Source organism: Hirundo rustica, chromosome 15 (genome assembly GCF_015227805.2).
Source record: "Hirundo rustica isolate bHirRus1 chromosome 15, bHirRus1.pri.v3, whole genome shotgun sequence".
NCBI classification, from domain to species: domain Eukaryota; kingdom Metazoa; phylum Chordata; class Aves; order Passeriformes; family Hirundinidae; genus Hirundo; species Hirundo rustica.
Genome location: NC_053464.1, coordinates 9,935,094 through 9,954,003, shown reverse-complemented (window position 1 = coordinate 9,954,003; position 18,910 = coordinate 9,935,094). Strand labels below are relative to the sequence as shown.

General features: G+C 38.9%; 1 protein-coding gene across 5 annotated transcripts in view; it reads right to left on the bottom strand.

Annotated features, from left to right (window-relative positions):
- Positions 1-18,910, bottom strand: part of TRRAP (transformation/transcription domain associated protein) — a 76,014-nt gene that overhangs the window by 41,453 nt on the left and 15,651 nt on the right. For 3 of the 5 annotated variants that reach the window (XM_040078768.2, XM_040078767.2, XM_040078769.2), the window contains exons 21-39: positions 18,375-18,575; positions 16,409-16,587; positions 15,216-15,415; positions 13,617-13,834; positions 13,301-13,498; positions 12,634-12,894; positions 11,517-11,678; positions 11,118-11,214; positions 10,549-10,670; positions 8,931-9,101; positions 8,156-8,224; positions 4,494-4,613; positions 4,060-4,179; positions 3,540-3,704; positions 2,958-3,139; positions 2,494-2,692; positions 1,957-2,085; positions 1,077-1,343; positions 335-541 (exon numbers count right to left, since the gene is read on the bottom strand). In XM_040078768.2, the coding sequence (XP_039934702.1) occupies positions 335-541; positions 1,077-1,343; positions 1,957-2,085; positions 2,494-2,692; positions 2,958-3,139; positions 3,540-3,704; positions 4,060-4,179; positions 4,494-4,613; positions 8,156-8,224; positions 8,931-9,101; positions 10,549-10,670; positions 11,118-11,214; positions 11,517-11,678; positions 12,634-12,894; positions 13,301-13,498; positions 13,617-13,834; positions 15,216-15,415; positions 16,409-16,587; positions 18,375-18,575 (3,267 nt within the window). The remainder of the gene's footprint in view (positions 1-334; positions 542-1,076; positions 1,344-1,956; positions 2,086-2,493; positions 2,693-2,957; positions 3,140-3,539; positions 3,705-4,059; positions 4,180-4,493; positions 4,614-8,155; positions 8,225-8,930; positions 9,102-10,548; positions 10,671-11,117; positions 11,215-11,516; positions 11,679-12,633; positions 12,895-13,300; positions 13,499-13,616; positions 13,835-15,215; positions 15,416-16,408; positions 16,588-18,374; positions 18,576-18,910) is intronic. The other 2 variants (XM_040078770.2, XM_040078771.2) reach the window with 1 other exon arrangement.

The following is an 18,910-nucleotide window of genomic DNA, read 5'->3' as shown; positions in this document are numbered from 1 at the left end:
TTGAAGGACGGCAAAGAACATGGCTCTGCACTTTTTTTAAAGAACCCTTAGAGAATCTTCACAGGCCTGCTACAAAACACTGCTAATGCACATGCCATGAATTCATCTTGCAGACTCTAACCTGACATTTGGAGTTCTAAACTCAATCATGACAGAGCTAAATAAATTACTTCCTATTAAACAGTTGTATTCAGTTATAGATAAGAATCTTCACAGACAAATGATGCATTTCGAAGATAAACCATAAAAATCAGATTACGCTGCTTTTCTAATCAAGCTGTTTACTTCCTTGATACAGGAGATAAAGTGAGTACCAGAACAACAGTACAAGTACCTTGAAATGTTGTACAATCAAGTGCAATATATGTACTAGCTGGGGCACTGTGTGGCCCTCTTCCACAATGATTTTGCGTGTCCAGTGGGTGAGCATCTGGTGTCCATCCTCCATTCGAGCAGGCACAGCTGGAGTCAGGATAGCCATGGCCTGCCTGACAATAGCCCTGGCCTCCATTGCATGAGCTTTCAGAAGGCTGTGAAAAACCTGAACAGCAGAGTTTCACATCAACATTAATACTGCATGCATTCACAAAAACAAAACATTTATACAGAAAGGGGAGCTACAACACATTTTCTAAAAACCACAATTTTTCTCTAAAGTCCTATAATTTGTTCAAAATATCATTACATCAGCAGCAGAAGCATAGAGCATGTTTCCTTTACATTCCCTTTTCTTCCTCCCTCTCCACTGTCCAATTTGAGGTTTTCCCTTGGTCCCTACATAGTGTCTTAACTGAAGTGTCTGCCTCTTAAATGCAGAAACAGTCCCAATTTTGCTAATCCAACCAAAAGGTCTACTTGTCTTACTTACCCTTCCTGCTTTCATTTATCTTCACATTTCTTTCTATACTCTCCTATTCCCAAGTAAACCTGTATTAAACATTTGGCCTGCTGCTTCTGCTTTTGTTGCTGGTGTTTGGATTACACTCAGTATTCAAAACCACCGTGCAGCTTCTACTCTGAATCGTAAAATAAAAGAAAGCACTCTATGGAACTGAACACAAGCCCATGGTCAATACCTGCAGAACAATCTTCTTGTGAATGGCAAACTTGGCAATGATGTGTGCCAGGAGCAAGTGGCCACTGTACTTGCAGGCTGGGTCCACGCAGGCCTTGGACAGGAGGCAAGGCCAGGCAAAGGTCATCAGGCGCCGCAGTTTGCTGTTCCTGTTCTTGTTGTTGTCGTGGATGTGATGGGGGGCATGCTCCACCAGCAGCGTGGCAAACTGCAGCAGATAGATCCTCAGAGAATCCAGCATGTCAGCCTGTTTTTCTGGATCAAGTACCTGGTTCCAGGCATGATCAAAGAGAAGAGAATGAAGACGGCAAAAAAAAAAAAACTTTTATTATTACAAAGGCAAAGTCCCAAATTTTTGCTTTTTGAGTGTTTTTTAGGAAGACTAAGAACTTGTAATTACTTTCTTGACTCAGTTTAGTACCCACAAAACCTCCTGAAGTGTGAACCTTTAAATAATGAGCACAACTGGCAACTCCCAGACTGCTAACCTATAAAAAGAAATAAATAAAAAACCCCAACCCTCATCTTCAACAACATTTATTTTATAACTGCTGACTGGTTCCATGAAATAGCAGTGAATCAGAAAGATACTGATGTTGGGTCATGGAAAGCTTCCCTTAGAAAAAAGACTAGGATTACAGCCAAGTAAGGCCCATTTCTAAAGACACATTCCAGTTCTGAAAACAGCATAAAAAGAAAATTGTAGTCCCATCTTACAGGTGACTGATGGATCTCACATTCAACATTATGAAGCAATTTGACCTAACAGACGATAATATTCAGAACAGAACAACTAATTCAAATCAGGATGAAAAGTCAAGTGAGAGGAACAACTTTTTGTTTCCATTTTCAAATGCTTCAATGTAAACAAAGATTGTTACCTTTGTAATAAAAACGCTAGTGATGCTTTCTGGGTTATCTCCTTCTGGGTTTGGAGGGCCTAACAGCTGTTCACCCTCCCCTTTTTCAAAACTGTACAAGAAAGCAGGATTCAGGATATGTTGCAGCACCTACAGAACATAAAGAAAGCAAGTTTTACTGTACTGTTATGTTCTTCTGATGGCAGCCAACATTCAAGTACTCCCACAAGTAAACCTCCCTGTATCTCGCTGAGTTACAAAAGGAAACAATAAATAAAACCCCAGGAAAAAGACACACACCCATTTTTTTCCCCTCTTTCTTCCTTCCAAGGGCATAGTTTCTTAGAAAGTGTAAACTAAAGCAGTCAGCATTGAACACAAGATGAATTGCTATCTCTGTTTATTATCGCTCTTCTTCAGGTATGATATTTTCACCTAAATGACTCTGCCAATTATCAAACTCGTTGACATTTAAGTAAGGGAGTTTTGCTGCCCTAGTTCCCAAGAAGAAAATTAAACCTAAATATCAGGCTTCTTTGATTTAATTGCTTTAGTTACCTTGGCTTTGAGCTCATCTCCAAAGTTTGGGTCATTCAGGTCTACAAACCGGAAGAACAAAGCCCGTTTTTGAGGAATACTGTAGTTTTTGGGAATCTCCTCTTCCATATATTCCTTTAAGAAAGTCATATTGCAGAGAAATCGACCCGTAAAAGCTCGAAGCAACTGGAAGAGTAGCTCTATATCACCATAATTCCTTCTGTGAAAACACATAAAATACAAAGCTTCTGTGAAAAAAATACACAGACTGCTATGCTGATGAAACTAATCTTTTAAAGGAGCAGAGAAGAGCAGCCAGTACCACAGGCATGGTTTTAGAGCTAACGGCAGTGTTATGAAATATATTACACTTTCTCTTCAATAACCGCAAACCATTTTTAGTAGCCCTATATACCCTTACAGTATTTTCAAAACTAAAATTAAAAAATGCATGCAGGGTCTAGGAAATAAAGATTTTTACGTACTTGCAGTAATTCAGTAGGCAATAGGCCAACAGCTTGGGCTCTTTCCAGTTTGTTGCAGCCATATTCTCCTTCCTATGTCTCTCCTGAAAAGCTTCACTCACCCATACACGTTTCAGCTGATTCACCAAGGAGTGTTGATTTGCTAACCAACATTCATCATTCTTAACAATAATACTTATGATCTGTCCAAAGCAAAACAAGACAAATGCACAGTCAACACACAAGAGATCTGTCAGGAGAAACAATGATTTACAAGCACTCGCTTAATGTCAATTAAGGGTACTAAAATATTTAACAGCAAAACAAAAGAGCGAAATACAAAATAGTTTAGATTAAGAAAAATAAATTTCTTTTTCTGTTGTTCAGGCTTCCCTCTTGTATCCTACTTGAGAAAAAAAGCATAGTTAATTTGAGCCTCTCTTCCCTTCTCAGGGGAGCTCTGACTACAAACACTCTGCATTTTCACAAGTGGTTTTCTGGTTTTCTATGAGCTGTAACACACACAGAAAGCCTGCATGTATGAGGCTTGTAGCTGAAGAGGACTCAAGTCTCCAGGGCAGAGACAAAAGGATGAATGAATACCTTGATAGCCTGGAACTGCAGGTCGAGCCGCATTGTGGTGGTGCTGGGGGAGCCGGGTCTCACGGCTGCCTGGGCACCCACAGGCAGCAGCAGGGTGATAAATCGGTTGGGATTAGCTGCCAGTACATCCCGCAGAGGTTTGGCATCTTTATGTTTCAAGAAACTCTGCAAAAGGGGAAGAAATAATTTTAATAACCTTTAAAAGCCAAAATACCAGGCGACTATATCATCCTGTAGCTTTTATAGTCCACGCTAAAGTTGCAGAGGTTATATTTCATGTATATAAAAATAACATCTACACTTCAGTAATAGCCTTACATGATCTGGAAAGGTATAAAATCAACACTTCAGGACAAACAAATACAAAACCAGGAACAGGAACCCTGCAGTCAAGATTAAGACCATGATTAAGGACTACAAGGTCATATAGGAAAAAAAAGATGCAAAAGATGAAAACTTTTTGTTCATCAGATTCGACAAGTTGAGAGTTTTTTCCTGCTCCTCTCCCCACACAGCTTACCATAAACATTCTGCTCCACTGTGGATCATTTAAAGTGGCTTCCATCATGAACAGCTCCACAGTCTGGGATGGATGACGTGTCAAAAACTTTATCAGTGGTTCCCTGAATGGACTGCCAGCCTGAAAAATTCATAAACCTTAAATTAAAAATGCAGAGTATAGAGTATTACCAACTAATTTACTACCACTCAGAAAAATGTGTTTGACTTGGCATTTATGCAGATACAAAATGTTCAGAAGTTGCATGATGAGAATTTATTGACACTTTCTAACTTCACTTTAAAGACAAATGTTAATACCACCTAAAGGCTTGAAGAGCATATTTATTACATCAAATGGTCTCACACCATATTTAAAATATTATAGTTATCATATACTAATGTTTAAGAAGGCTATAAAGCAAAAACTTCAGCAATATTAACTTCCACTTTTACCTCGATTAACATTGCTCGTTCTGTTTTCATAACAACTTCCAGGAGAGGTTTAACCAGAGTCTGTGGGGCAGCTGGGATCAGATGGAATAAATTTATAATTGCTGAGCAAATCTTCATTTCCTACAGGTAGAAAGAAACACAATTAAAGAAATATTACTGGTTGTATAAAAATGTATAAAAACAGTATCTTACTTCTTTTTTTTTTTTCCCCCCTCTACATTAGCATAGCCAGCAGCCAAATGCAAAGGGTTAACATATACACAGCATCTACTTACCATAATGCATGAAAAAATTGCACTTGTGGAAGTCTGCCCTTCCCCCTCTGCTAATGTCATGGTTTAAATTTTATTTTCCTTGCCAGTAGAGTGGTGTTTTACAGGTCAGAGCTAAACACTGTAATGATACTGCTGATGGGGGAGTTACAGAGTGCTCACTGCTCTACACCAAGTGGCTCATGCATCACACAGCCAGACTTTCCCCTCTAAACCATTTCTCCCATACACCCCCAGATTACACATGAAGAAAGCCTCTCTCCCAAACAGCTGGTTACAAATCCACCCTCACCATCCCTCTAAAACCAAGTTCCAGTGTGCAGTATCCAAAATTATTTTATCAAGTGAATTGCATTTTCTCAACTGAACTTAAACACAAAGCATTAGGCTCTACTCCTTTAACCTGACCCCCAAGACCCCACAAGACTCCTCTCATGGACTGAAGTGTAGGGCTGAGAGTACATAAAAACCTTTTGAAACCACTTATGCCTTCACAGAAACTAAAAATCCTGCTCTTCCTGGTACAAACATGCTCAACATCCTTAACAGCAACGTGATCAAAACAGCTCTGCCACAAATAGAAGACAATTCACACCACTGCACTCAAAGGCACAACGCACTGAGCCCAAAACACGATAAAACTAACAAACCACAAGTTAAAAGAAAAAATAAAACCAAACAAAACAACAACAAAAGAAACCATGACAACAAAAAGAGTTCCTGGTGCCCCCACTGAGATTTTCACCTCTACCACTTCCGTGGCAGGCTGAACCAAAACAGAAGTCACAGCATGAAAGGAAAAAGCCCACAAAAAATATCAAATAAATGTACAAATCAGCAAATGCTATTCTTCAGGCTGCAGTCAAACTTCTGCTCAGTTATTTCCTCATCTCAAACAGAAGGAATGGAGACAAATGAACATCTCACATGCTCCAAATTGTCCTCCAAAGAACTAGGATGAAAAACATCCTTTGTTCTACTCTTTCATTGATCAAACATAGCTTCTCAAATATTTACTTATAAAAAGACAATAGAAATTATTAAGTCAGGGGAAACTACATTTTAACATCCTTGAAGACAAATTTGGCCAGCATCTATTACGAAACCACTTTCAGTACTTGAGCTACCAAGCCATGAAGTCCTCTAGAGTTATGAAGTCCTCCTAGGCTGTAATGCAGCATTTCCACCTTGAAAATTTCTACCCTCTCACAGCAGGGACAGCTGGAGGCAACCATCTACTCAAAACTCATTATTTCTATTACCAAACATGACCTGAAATCCCATGCCTTTCCTTGGAGAGGCAGGGAAGAGAGGAAGAAAGATTTAAATCAAATATTTTATTCCCTGGACCAACACATTCGATTTTAATCACTACTTAATATATTGTGTTTTAATATGTTCATTTCTCTAAACAGCCAGATCACAGCTCAGGATCACAGCAGGACTGTCATAAATTACTTAGGTGAACAAGGCTTAGTTATTCTGGCATCAGTGTGGATCTTTACAATAGTCATCATTCTGCAGCATTTCTAACTAAGCTTTCAGTTTGTCTGTAGTTCCCATTTATATATGAAAACTCTCTCCACAGAGACCTTTTAACTATTCCTCAAAGGCCTTGCTGACAGCCACTATCTGCACTATGCTGGAGAAGTGCCTGACACCATCCTCCAATGCACCTTCACCTTGTGCTGCTGGAAAAGGATGAAATGCTTGGAGGAACATCAGGCTTTCCTGGTCATTTCTGTTCTCCACTGAGTGTTTACCACCTCCTCTACTTAACCACACATTCTGAATGAGCCAACCTGCTCCCCAACACTGCTTTCAATGAGTGTTCAGATGTCAGAGTCTCACCAGGATCGTGAAGAAAGGAGAGAAAGTGAAATGCCAGCTACAATAACTGACCACCACTTTCACCATCCCTGTTTTTCTATATTCAGAAGACAGTTTTTCAACAGCACAATGGACATACAGACATATGAACACAGCCTGCCACAGCAACTGTACAAAGAGCAAGCTGTGCCCTCCCGCAGTTTCCTAGAGTTTTTATTTTTAAGGAAACTTTGGAGCAACAACTAGGAAGCAGAAAAGTAATATTCAATCAGCTTTGCACTGACAATTCTTAAAATGTTTCCAGACTTCTCCCTCAAGATGTGACAGTAGGTTCTTTCTCAAGTGTCTGGTGTGCATCCTCCCACTCAACAAATCTCTCTGAACACATAATTACACAGACAACATCAACAAGAAACATTAAAAGCAGAGGAATTCCCAAACATGACTTAGTGACAAATAAAAACTGGTCTGGAGGTGCCACATTGTGGTTTAAAACACTATTGCTATAAAAAAATCTGCAAGATCTCTGTAATCATCACATTTGAGGAAAAGTGAATCCCAAAAGTAAATGAAGACCTTAAAACTACTCTGACATGAATAAAATTAGGTTAACTGAAGAATGTACAGTGTTTTAGTTAAAATATAAGAAACCAATCTTATTCTCCTTCATTAGAGAACATCTAGGTCTAATATAAAGCAATGACCAAATAGATTAAAAGCTCTCTTTGCAATGACAGGAAAGAGAAATGAAAAGCCATTAAGCCATTTCCATGTTTTGAGGGAAATAAAAAGCCAATGTAATTTCATTCTAATTTGGAAAACAAAGATATTAATAGAATTCCCACCATTTTTTTTCTTAGGTGCAATCATAAATCTCAACACTTAATAAAAGCATTTAGTAAAACATTAATAGAATTATGGGACTTCTGGAAACGTACAGGGAACTGCACCGAAGCAGGAATTCCCATCAGTATTGCTAAGAGCACACATTGACATTACACTGCAGTTTTCCATTTTTAACAGAACTGATCAGCTTCCCATGCTTCAACACTGAGGCCATTGGTTTCACTGGGAGAGTGATTTTAATGTGATCCCAACTTGTAAATATTGAACTTGGTTTTAATAAATTAAATTTCAAATTAACTGGGATTATGTTATCATTATGTATAATTTTCAACAGGCTATGTTATGAACATCAAACATATTAATGAAAAAAGGGGGATTATGCTGCTGAGCTCATCAGCCATTCCAACGAAGAACAGATTCCTAAGCAGAAAATCCCGAGGGGGGAAAAGAAATACAAATGCTTGAGCTGTTCCCACACTAACATAAAACAGTCTTTAAAGTAACCATTGTCAGCAGATAAGAAGCTCCTCTAACTGAGACTTCTGACAGATATTCATATATTCTATATTCAATTCAACAAGTCTGTTAGCTTGTAACAAAGCATCAGTGTGTAATCAGTTATGGCAGCATTTACAACTGAATGAGTTCTTTCAATCCAAAACATTAATACTACTTATTTCTTCTCTTCTCACATAAAAGCATTCATTAACTTACATTTCCATCACTCCGTTGTCCACCTTTGTGTGTAATAACTACAACTTCCATCCATTTACGCAGGTGTTGCTATAAAGGAAGGATAATTAGTATTATTCTTCTAATTAGATTGTTCCATTTTAGCATATGCTACAAGAGACAATGTAGAGGCAGAAATAATCCTTTGAAGGAAACAAAAGAAAGAATTATCAGTTCTTTTCATTCCCTCGAGTTGAAAAATTTTCTGTTGCTACAAGTCCTCTCCATATTCAAGAAAGTAGGGATTATAAGTACGTATATATATACAAAAAACTTGATGTCTGATAGTCTTACACTTCTTTGATGACTTGCTTGATGTGTAGCATTTAAATATTTAAATATTCATGCCAAGGCTATATAGAATTCACATATTCAGTTTAAAAACCACTAATAAAAAGAGCAACACCTCCCAGAATTTTATAACTCAAGGAAACAGATTTAGTGCATTGGGAAGTAAAATTGTTAAAGTTGCTGGTGACACCTTGCATAAAGATAAATTTGTCCAAGCAAACCTTAGCATAAGGTTATGCCTTCACTAAAACTAAAATCTCTTAACTTTTTGGTTTAGAGGCCCTTTAGAAATTACTCAAAATGTTTAAAGAAATAGGGTTTTTTATTAATTGTTAAACAAAAATCTTTTACTTCCAACATATACATTGACTCACTACCAAACTTCTTTGATTTTTCGCCAATAAAAGGAGCAGCTAGAAGAAAATTTCCTCTGGAAGAGCTAAAATAAAAACTCAGATGGGCTTACCATCATCTGATCACAGAATTTATCATTGAAAGAGTTTGGGAAAAGTCTAGTGACTGATGTCAGACGATTGACAACATTGAGGGTCAGACTCCGATAGTCTCCCAGCATCATCAGCAATGGTCTCATGTGGGTGTGAATTTGATCAACTTCTATGGTAGCTCCCTCCAAGAACTGCAAGAGAGTGCACAATTAAGATACAGGTGGAGAGGGATGTGACTTTTGTGCAAGCAATTTTCTTAAAATAGATTTAGCTGACTTGATTTTTCTTCTTTTATTTTGTTCCTTCAGAATGAAATAGTTCAAACAACATCTAGTGCTAGAAATACACACAGTGACAAGATGGATTTGGGAAGCACTGAGGTATTTCTGACACACAGTAGGACATTCCATAAAGTAATCAATAGGAGATTGTAATTACAGACAGACTGAAAAACTGCTACAGCTATAAATTAAATACACAGCTGTGAACAAACCACTTAGACCCTATATTAAGAACTGCCTGTGAATCTGGCTGAAGGCAATAGAGCAAATTTCTCTGACAGAATCTGCATGCATCCTGAGCAACAGAAAAGGTCAAACGAGCCTGGCTGCAAGCAGTCAGGGAGAGTATTTCCTGTCATAACCAAATATCCTGTGGGCATGTGTTTATCACAGGAAAAAAACAATGAGACAAATCTGATGTATAGGTCAGAACAACTCTTATTTGCTACCTCTCAACCCAACCGTGTTGTTAACAAACCATAAATAATACACACACATCCTCTGATGACCACAGTGACATGAAAAAACACACAACCACCTCTGGCCAGAGAATGGCACAAACAAATGCAAACCACCAGTATTACTGCAGTTATATTCTCTGTTCCATGTCAGCCCATGTACACAGCATCACAAAGAGGCTGTAAGTAATTTCATTAGGGTTTTTTTTTCATTTAGAAGAACGGAATTAAAATCTTGCTGAATCAGAATTAGGCACAGCTACTGAACAACAAATCATGATGAAAGAATATCCTTTCCCTGTCCTTCCAGCCTATATACACAATAATGTAACATCCACAGGACAGACAGGGCAGTGTCAGGTACGGACACGAACTCTGACCTCAAACAGGACAGCCAGGCTCCTGTTCCCTGAGGTAACCATCACACTGTGATGCAGAGTCTAACTCTGCTGTCCTGCTTTACTCTTCCCAAACCAACTTTGGGATCTCCACCACTTCTTTTAGGAACATAGACAAAACATGGGAAGGGCTTTTACAATAAAGCCAAGCCTGCACACTTGCAAAACAGCTGAGAAAAGCTGATGCTATTTAGAAAAGAAGACTCATTTACAAAGACCGGACCAACAGAAAGAGGGAAAGACTGGACAGAAAGACTGAAAGATTTACCACAGTCCTTATCCAAGAGCTTGCAATTCTTAATTGCAACCTGGATAATTCTTTATGGCCAAGTTCAAATCCCAGACAAACACATCTGACACAAACTTTTCTCAGCATCACTAACAAAAACTGAACAGAGCAACAATATTTCCCGTAGAGAACTTCCCCAAGAAGTCTTGTACCAAGGAAGTAAAGCAGAGAGAACAATAGCCTCAAAAGGAATGTTGTTTTAATACAGTCACCTTTCTCATGCATGCTTCTCCTGCCTCCTGCAGCTCGTTATTTGTTGAATTCAGCGCCTTGAAAAGTGCAGCAATGATTTTCTCTCTTGACTGAGGCAAGTAATTGCAGGCAGCTAGAGCATCTGCAAATATCAAAGTAAATTTGTTCTCTTTGTTAACTCAATTTCAAAGGAGAGGAGAAAATAAACCCTAATTCTACACTGCTTCTCTTATAGTTTCTTTTTATGTCATCTCAAATTACAGGCAACTAAAACACTGTATGCATTGCCAAAATCAACAGGCATCATAAAATAGTAAAAGAATGAGAACTCCACAACGTTCTATAGTTTTCCTATGCTTTGTAACACAATTAATCTTAAAATATTTTGGGTTCCTTTCAGAAAACTGTATTCTAGTCATTAAGAAGGCAGCGATACTTTTCCATTATTCTCTCCATTAAACTGTAACCTCAGGACAGCAGTAATCAATCTTCCAGTGCTCAGGTTTTCTGCTGATCCCAGGATGCAAACTGCTCATTGCTCACAAGGACACTTAACTGCATCAAGTCATGTTTAGGAGGTTTTACTTACTTAAGGCTGCAATTCGAAGAGGTACAAGTGATGGAAGACTTTTGTAGCAAGGTAATTTCATTAGAGCAGCATCTTCAGCCTCACACAAATTCAGTAACTAGGAAAAAATAAACAACCATAATATTGCTACTCACATCTGAAACACCACTCACTCCCACCTTTACAGACAGCTTTTCATCTAGAGCACTTCATTTTTGTCTTAACTAAAAATCAGAGGATCCTCTGCATTGACTACTACATGCAAGGCAGACTTCACTTGAGGTTTCAAAAGGGAAATCCTTACCTTTCGGCAAAAGTTTAAAATGCACAAAGAAAAGTATTTATTTTTAACAATGAAAGTACTAATGCCACCATACAGAAGCATCTACATTCAAAGATGAGGACATTAAAAAAAAGTACCTCTGTGTAGAAAACCTTGTGCTCCACAACGTTCAGATCCATCGTAAACAATCGGGGCTGCAGGGTTGTGCAAAATGTATTTCCCTCCATCAGGCCAATCTGGGCGTTGGCAGGTTGGTGCCGAAGCAAATGTTTTTTAGGAGGAACCATGTCCTGGAGAACCTACATGATGTAATTTAGATTACTGAATTAGCAGCTATTGAAATGACCCCACAGTCCCAGCCACCGAGAAGACACCATTAGTCATGGCTGGAGGTTTTTATCCATTTGCTATTGTGGTTCCAGATGTGTCCTGAGAAATAATTAAGCAAGAGGAAAAGTAATTCTCTGAATTACTTTGATTCACAGTCAGTTTGCAAAACGGTGTAATTAATACATATTCTCTGTGGACAGACCTATGATATTTAATGACTTCACACTACATCACGAACAACAAAGGAATTCATTGACTGAAGCATTTCAAACAGTCAAGAAACAAGAATATTTTAAGCATCTAAAACATCAGAAAACCAAAAAGTTTGTGTAACTTTTTTCCATTACACCAACTTCTCGCTTTCCTGATTTAACAGCTTTTAGCAAAGTAAGATATCAATTAGGGAACTTCTCAGTATAACCTGGAATGTTGTCACGGCCCTTAGACTTATGTGCATTCAATTATCTTCCAAAAGACTAAACAATATCAGCTTTAAGGAATATCTAGCCATAAGCTATTTCAACCAGCTTTGAACTTTATAGTCTCTTTCTGGATAAGGAAAGGCGTAGCAATAATGCCACATATTTAGAGCATAACAAAACTGAGTGTCAAAATTTAGTGTCTATATGTCCTAGCCTATGCCTGATTGGTGGCAGGATGAACAGCCCATAATTTAAGGAAGTAAATCAACCTGAAGACTCTGCAAATACTGGCTAAGAGTCAAGCAGAGCCTGTATGAATCTCTCTAGTGCTCCAGCCAGCGTGTACGTTTGAACAACAAAACTTAGCAGGTGACAAACATATGCTATCAAAGCACTACCATCTTAATTCACTAGTGTGGAAAAACATACTAAGAAAAGCATTCCTGCAAATCCAAACTGGAAAACAACCTTAAGCTCTGGTTCAGTAAAAATTTCTGCTTACCTCTTTATGTGGCTCCATGATGACTGTGACACTTTTGCCAGTGACCTGTGCAAGCACCTGCAAGGAATGCATGGCTTGTTTTCTCACAGTGGAGTTTGGAGAGGTCACTTCTCGAACGAGGTCATGTGTGACATGATGGAAAGACTTTTCCTGTGCTGCAAGGATTTCTTCTGTTTTTTCTTCATCTTTTAAAGGAGTTGCACATCTAATCAAGAGCTGCTCTAATGTGGTCTTTGCCATAGCGACTGCTCCATTGGAAACCTGAGGCATCAGAGATCATTTTTATTAGCTAAATACAGAACAAAGATTATGAATCTGCACATTATTCATCAACTTAGAATTTGATTTTGATGAATCCTGTGATTTTGATTTCCAACTAAGCTTAGTGATTCTGTGGTGACAGTGAATTTGTGTTCTTTTGTGATCTAAATGTGGCCTGTACATTTCTATTCTGAAAGCAGCAAGTGCAAAGTTATGCGGAAAAATCTGACCTCATTCCTAACTTCAGATCTTGGTTTGAGTTAAAATTACTAGAATTCACTACTAACTCTTGCAGGTAAAATGCATTGAAGTTCAGCAAAATCAAGATTACTGAGATTTCAATCTGCGTGAATTTAAGGCCAGAAATTTTCCCCACACTATTTGAAAAAATTCACTCATTATATACCTCTCCAGTTAGGTCCATCATAACGAAGAGAAGTGCCTTCAGGAAAGTCTGCTGGTTCTGAAGGACCCAAATCAGTGGCAGTCGTTCCATAAGAAATTTAATGGACACAACACCTCCTAGTTTAGCATACCAGGCTTGTTCGTAACAGCAGGCACATAAACGTTCCACAATGTATGAAAACAAGGGAAGCTGACAAGCCTATAAACAAAGAAATTGATCAGTTTCCTTTTCTCAGCTTCCTGGTAGCCTCCAAAATTTTAGAAGCAAAATTGCATTGGCTGAAACTCAATGACTTCACATTTTTTAAAAATCTTACCCTTTCCTTTGAACCCAAGATGATGCTCGCAACATCAAATATCACTGCTAGGGCCACCTCTCCTATTTTGCAGAGCTCCTTCTCCTCATATGCCATGCAGATTGCTATGGCATCAATAAGCACCAAGGGATCCATGCCTTTCGACCCATTTTCTTCACTGTGAAACATGGCTGTGCTAGGCTGGCTCCCAACCTGATAGCACTGCAGCAAGAAAGGACCTGGAATTTGTAACAGGGAATGGGGGGGAGGGGAAATAAAGACAAAACCATGGATATTTCAATATGAATAGTCTTTTAATTAGATTTTACTACTCCTAGGACTAGCTGATGACAAAACCAGTAAGCCCTGTGCCTATTTGCATATAAATGGATTGTAAGGGATCCTTCACTCCTAGAAGAAAAGAAGATTACATCTACTTGAATATTTTCTTCTCTGCACTAGACTATGCACTGCAAGAAGATTTAATTAAAATGAAGAGTCATAAAAATCCCAGTTACACTAATGTGACAATGAAGAGTGATATGCTTATAGTATGACTTTTACCAAATTACTTGTCATACAGCCCACACAAAGAAGTTTTTCTCATGGATATAAGACACTGCAGTGCTCCAACATTTACTTAGTTCCTCTGAAGGTCCCTCAAAACCACAGCTGGAAACAACCCAATTAAAGACCATCTGCAAATAGTACCGTGAGTATTGAGTTACACAAGTGCTCTGGAACTATATAAGGTGTCTCACACTGCAGTTATTTCATTGGCTGTAGCATTTACAGAGCATTATTAGGGGATTGATTGCTTTTTAAAATTAGTTTAATAATTTCCACTACCCCAAAGAAGTAAAACGTAATTCAGCCATCAAACAAAAATCCAGCACAGTTACCTAGGAGCAACTGCAATATTGTGACTTTTTAAAACAAACTGCAGTGAGTAAAAGCACAAAGCCCTCCACGCTGTTCCAGCGTGTGCATGATAACACGGTCCTAGAGAGCCACTCTGAGCCCTGAGTCCAGGAATGGCACTGCCAATACGGCAAAGGGACAGCAAAGGGACAGTTCTCCCTTGGATATCCAAAGACTGCTTATTCAGGGACACAAACAGGAATAGCAAAGGGGTCCAGGGACATCAGGAACAAGAACAGCTTCAAACAGGATGAGGGATGAGAACAGCCTCGAACCAGGATGGGGCCGAGGGCACAGGGTTATATACGAGCCAAAGGGGGCAGATCTGAGGGTCAGGGGCCAATAGGGATAAAGGGAAGGGGTGCAGGGGGGTAAACAGGAACCAGGGAGAACCAACAGGGTAACAGGGGAGGAGCACTGCAGCAAAATTATGCCAATGGGGGTAAAGGGAAGGAAGAATACAAGGGAAGGGTAAATACAAGGTGAACGGGGGCTGAACTGGGGTGACATCAACTAACTAATCAGTAATGTAACAGAATTAAAAGACATTATCATGTGGCTGCAAATGCCCATGGGAGGGAGGCTTTTCTCACCATAGCCTAGAGGGGTGTTTCTGCCTGTTTGCATCGGCCCCTCCAGGGCTGAGGTTTAACTGCCCTGGTGGCAGCGTGCCCCGGGCGCTGTGCCCCCTGCACTCACCGCACTGCTGGGCCACGGCCACCATGGTGTAGTGGCGGATGAGGCTGGCCACGAAGGGCAGCGCGCTGGGCCGCAGGTCCTTGATGACGGCTGACATGAAGGCCCCGGTCAGGGCCTGCTCGAACGTCTTCCGAGCCGGGGTGTCCTGGGCCTTGTAGCGGTGCGAGATGATCACGCTGGGGATGGACTTCTCTGTGAAGCTGAAACACAACGACGCGCTCAACACAACCCCAGCTCCATCGCAGCCACTGCCAGGGACTTCATTGGAAGTTTGCTCTCGATATCTAACTCCTTCTCCACCTCTTGTTTTCCCCTCGTTTCGATAGAGCTAGACCAGTTCACTCAGCCCATATTAATTTTGTCAGCCACTGGTCTCCAGCATGATGGATAGCTCAATTTCATCAGGAACATTTAAAGCCAGTGGTTCAGAAGAAGCCACGTATATACAATAATAGGCATATGGGCATCACACTGCAACTCAATTACAGAATGTCATTTTTAATATTTCGACATTTTTCCCTTTTTTAAAATGACATTTGATTTTAATCTTGAACTATTGAAGTATTATTTATCAAATCACTGCCCAACAAAACTTATTCATGGCAAAGCTATATTTATGTCAAGTCTAACAAGCCCAGACTATGAAAGCTACTATGCTCTTTAGCTAGACTGACTACATTGCAAGAGTCAAAGTCAGCCCACGCTTTTTGGGCAAAGATGTTAAAGTTGTCTAAAAGCAATAAGCTCGTGAAGCAGCAATGACTAAAATTACAAAACATGTAAGAAAAGCTTCAATAAAAGGCTCCCACACCAAGACAGAGGTTGTGTGTGACTATGCTATAGCTTAGTCACTAAATGAAATTGAATTCTCTCTTTAACTTTAGTAAAAGCTTAGATGTACATGCAAATGTCACAATCTAAATTAATCTTTAAAATACAGTTAAGCACAGAATATTCCAATTATTTAAATATATGAAACTAAAATTAATCATATTGATCATATGTAATAGATTATACACGGGACTGTAATTAGGGGAATAAAAATTAAGCGATGAAACATTAACATGTCACCGCCATTAAAAAGCATGCAGACAAAATTCCTTTTCACCAGCAGGCAAAAACCCCACGAATTGCACAGAATAATCACTGTCTCTAAACTAGGTTGCTCCAAAGACGCCATAAATTTTACATACGCATTTATGTTTAAAGAACTGTCATACTTGGGATGTGCAAGGAGCTGGTATAACGCATGTTTGTTATCATCCAGGCTCATCATGGCCACCAGGAAGCACTTGATGACCTCCCAGGCCTGCCTGCGGTAATAGGGCTCCGTGTTGGCGCTCTTCAGACAGTCCAGGGCCGTCTCGATTGCCTAGAATGGAACAAGAGAGAACACAGACACTTCTTGCTCATGGCATTTACCATACGGTCATTAATTGAGGGAATGGTATCATTAATATATATATTAAAAGTAACTTTTAAAGTAGGCACAGTTTGGAGTGCCCGAGTTAAGAAACGCAGAGAGGGCCTGAGAGCGCGGCTTGAAAACCCGATGGTATTTTCTGTGCTTTTGTACGTGCTAAGCTTCATGGCAGATACATTTACCTCCATGGTCAGAAAGCATTTCAAGTTATCAGTGAGGTAAACCTTCACTGTGTAGCTCTCCTTCCCCAAAATTAAATTTTCCTTGCCTTCCCTTCAGCAATAATTTCTGTGCCTAATCCCTTTACACTGTATGTATACAATGCATTTATATACCCACATATAAATGGTACCTTTCTATGCATGATGAAATGTCCCTGTAAGCAACTTCTAAACACCAGTTATTTAATGGAAAACGTACTCTTCCTTTGCAAGAAGATTTAATACATTTGAGAGTAATTCAAATCAATCTTTGAAGATAGGAAGATTAAAAAGGGGAGGATTTCTCTTTGGAAATTTCTATTTTGCGTGTATGTATATAAAGAGATAAAAATACATAAAAGCACAACTGTCTAATTTCTATCCTTCTCCCACAAAAGAAAGGAAGACAAATGAGATGGGCATTAAGTAAAAAAAAAAAGTAAAAATTGTTCTGGAATGCATGAAGAAAAGAAATTATCAATTGCAAGTAAAATCTAATCATCCATGCTTAATAAGTTTGTGCAGAAAAAGCCCCTGCTACAAAGTGGGCGTTTTTTCTGGGCATTTTCCTTCCTTAGTATTTCCACTTACTTAACTAATTGTCACCCCAAGTTTTTACCACAGCATCTCAATGAAAAGAAAAAGTAGTTTTGGGCAGACCACAAAAGTCTACCAGGGCACTAAAAGAAAACAAGGATTTCTTGTTTTCAATTTATTCCACATTTTTTTACTCTGTACTTTGACATTTCCTTTTCATAGATACAAAGTGTTCAGCAGATAACACTTTCTTGGTCAACACCAAGCTGAACATTGCTCCATATCAATATTAAATGCTAAAATCCTTTGGAAAATTTAAGTTTTAATTAAACCTAGCAGGACAGGTAAATGTCAGCAGCTACAGTATGTATACGTATTCAATTCATCAGCCTCAGTACAGTGAAAAAATCAGTGAATCTGCATTTTAAGCATCACTTTTCCAAGCTATTTTTAAGTCTATTGGCTGGATGGAGCCAGAGAGCCAGCTGCCTGTGAAGAAAATTGCTTACTACATTCAGATCATATCTACTTATGAAAGTCTAATTGAAAAGGTAAGTATTAAAACTCTATAGACCAAATTATCTCAGAATCCAGCTTCACTCAGAGATTAGATTGCTGTAATTAGTGAGAACTAAGCACTTGTGATACACTGTGACTGCCAGACAAAAGCCAGTACAGTACCAAGTGCTTCTAGAGACAACAAACAAAACCAAATCACTGGAGTCATGAGAATAGTCACCACTGAAGAATTTCTACAGTAAATTTTTGGTACATTTCAAAAAGCAAATACGGTCTGTCAGATGAGATTCCTGCTCCAAACATTTATTTGGGCCAGTTTAGCTCCCTATCCTATCACTTCATAAGGGCAGTACAGTATGGCTAAATCTATTATTTTGGGAGTGAAATCCTACACAGCTTATAGAAGAAATCAAGAAAGAATTTCCAGACAGATATTTTTAAAGCTGGTTTCTCAGCATTGAAAGTAACTAAAGCCCTTACCTTTTCCATTGGGAGCTGAATGGATGCTTTACAGTCTGAAAACTCAATTGTAATACTGGGTCCTTGGATTTCTGTGACCACATATTGTAGTTTCTGTGATTCCTTCAACATCTTCCTGTTACTTCCACCAAATTTCCCAAGCACACGATAAGCCACGTGGGAGATGCTGTCAGCAGGATTGCGCAGGGTTCGCCACAAAGCCTGGGGGTTAAAAGGCACATGGGCAGACCAGGCTTACTTCAACATTGTTCAAGTTGTAATGCAAAAATAAAAAAAGTCTTAATTCAACATTGTTCCAGTTGTATTGTAAAAAAAAACCCTCAAAGAAAACACTTTGTTCTCGTGTTTGGGTAACTGACCCTGCATAAGTTCCTCATCAAGGTTGAATATAAGCAGTCTCAGTTCACAACCCAAGTGCTTTTAACAAGGTCATCCTAAATGTAGTTTTAGATTAAACTACTGTCATCAGCTACAAAATCTTCGCTATTCTGGAATAGTAGTTTCATGTTTATGACGAATATTAAACAACATTGTTC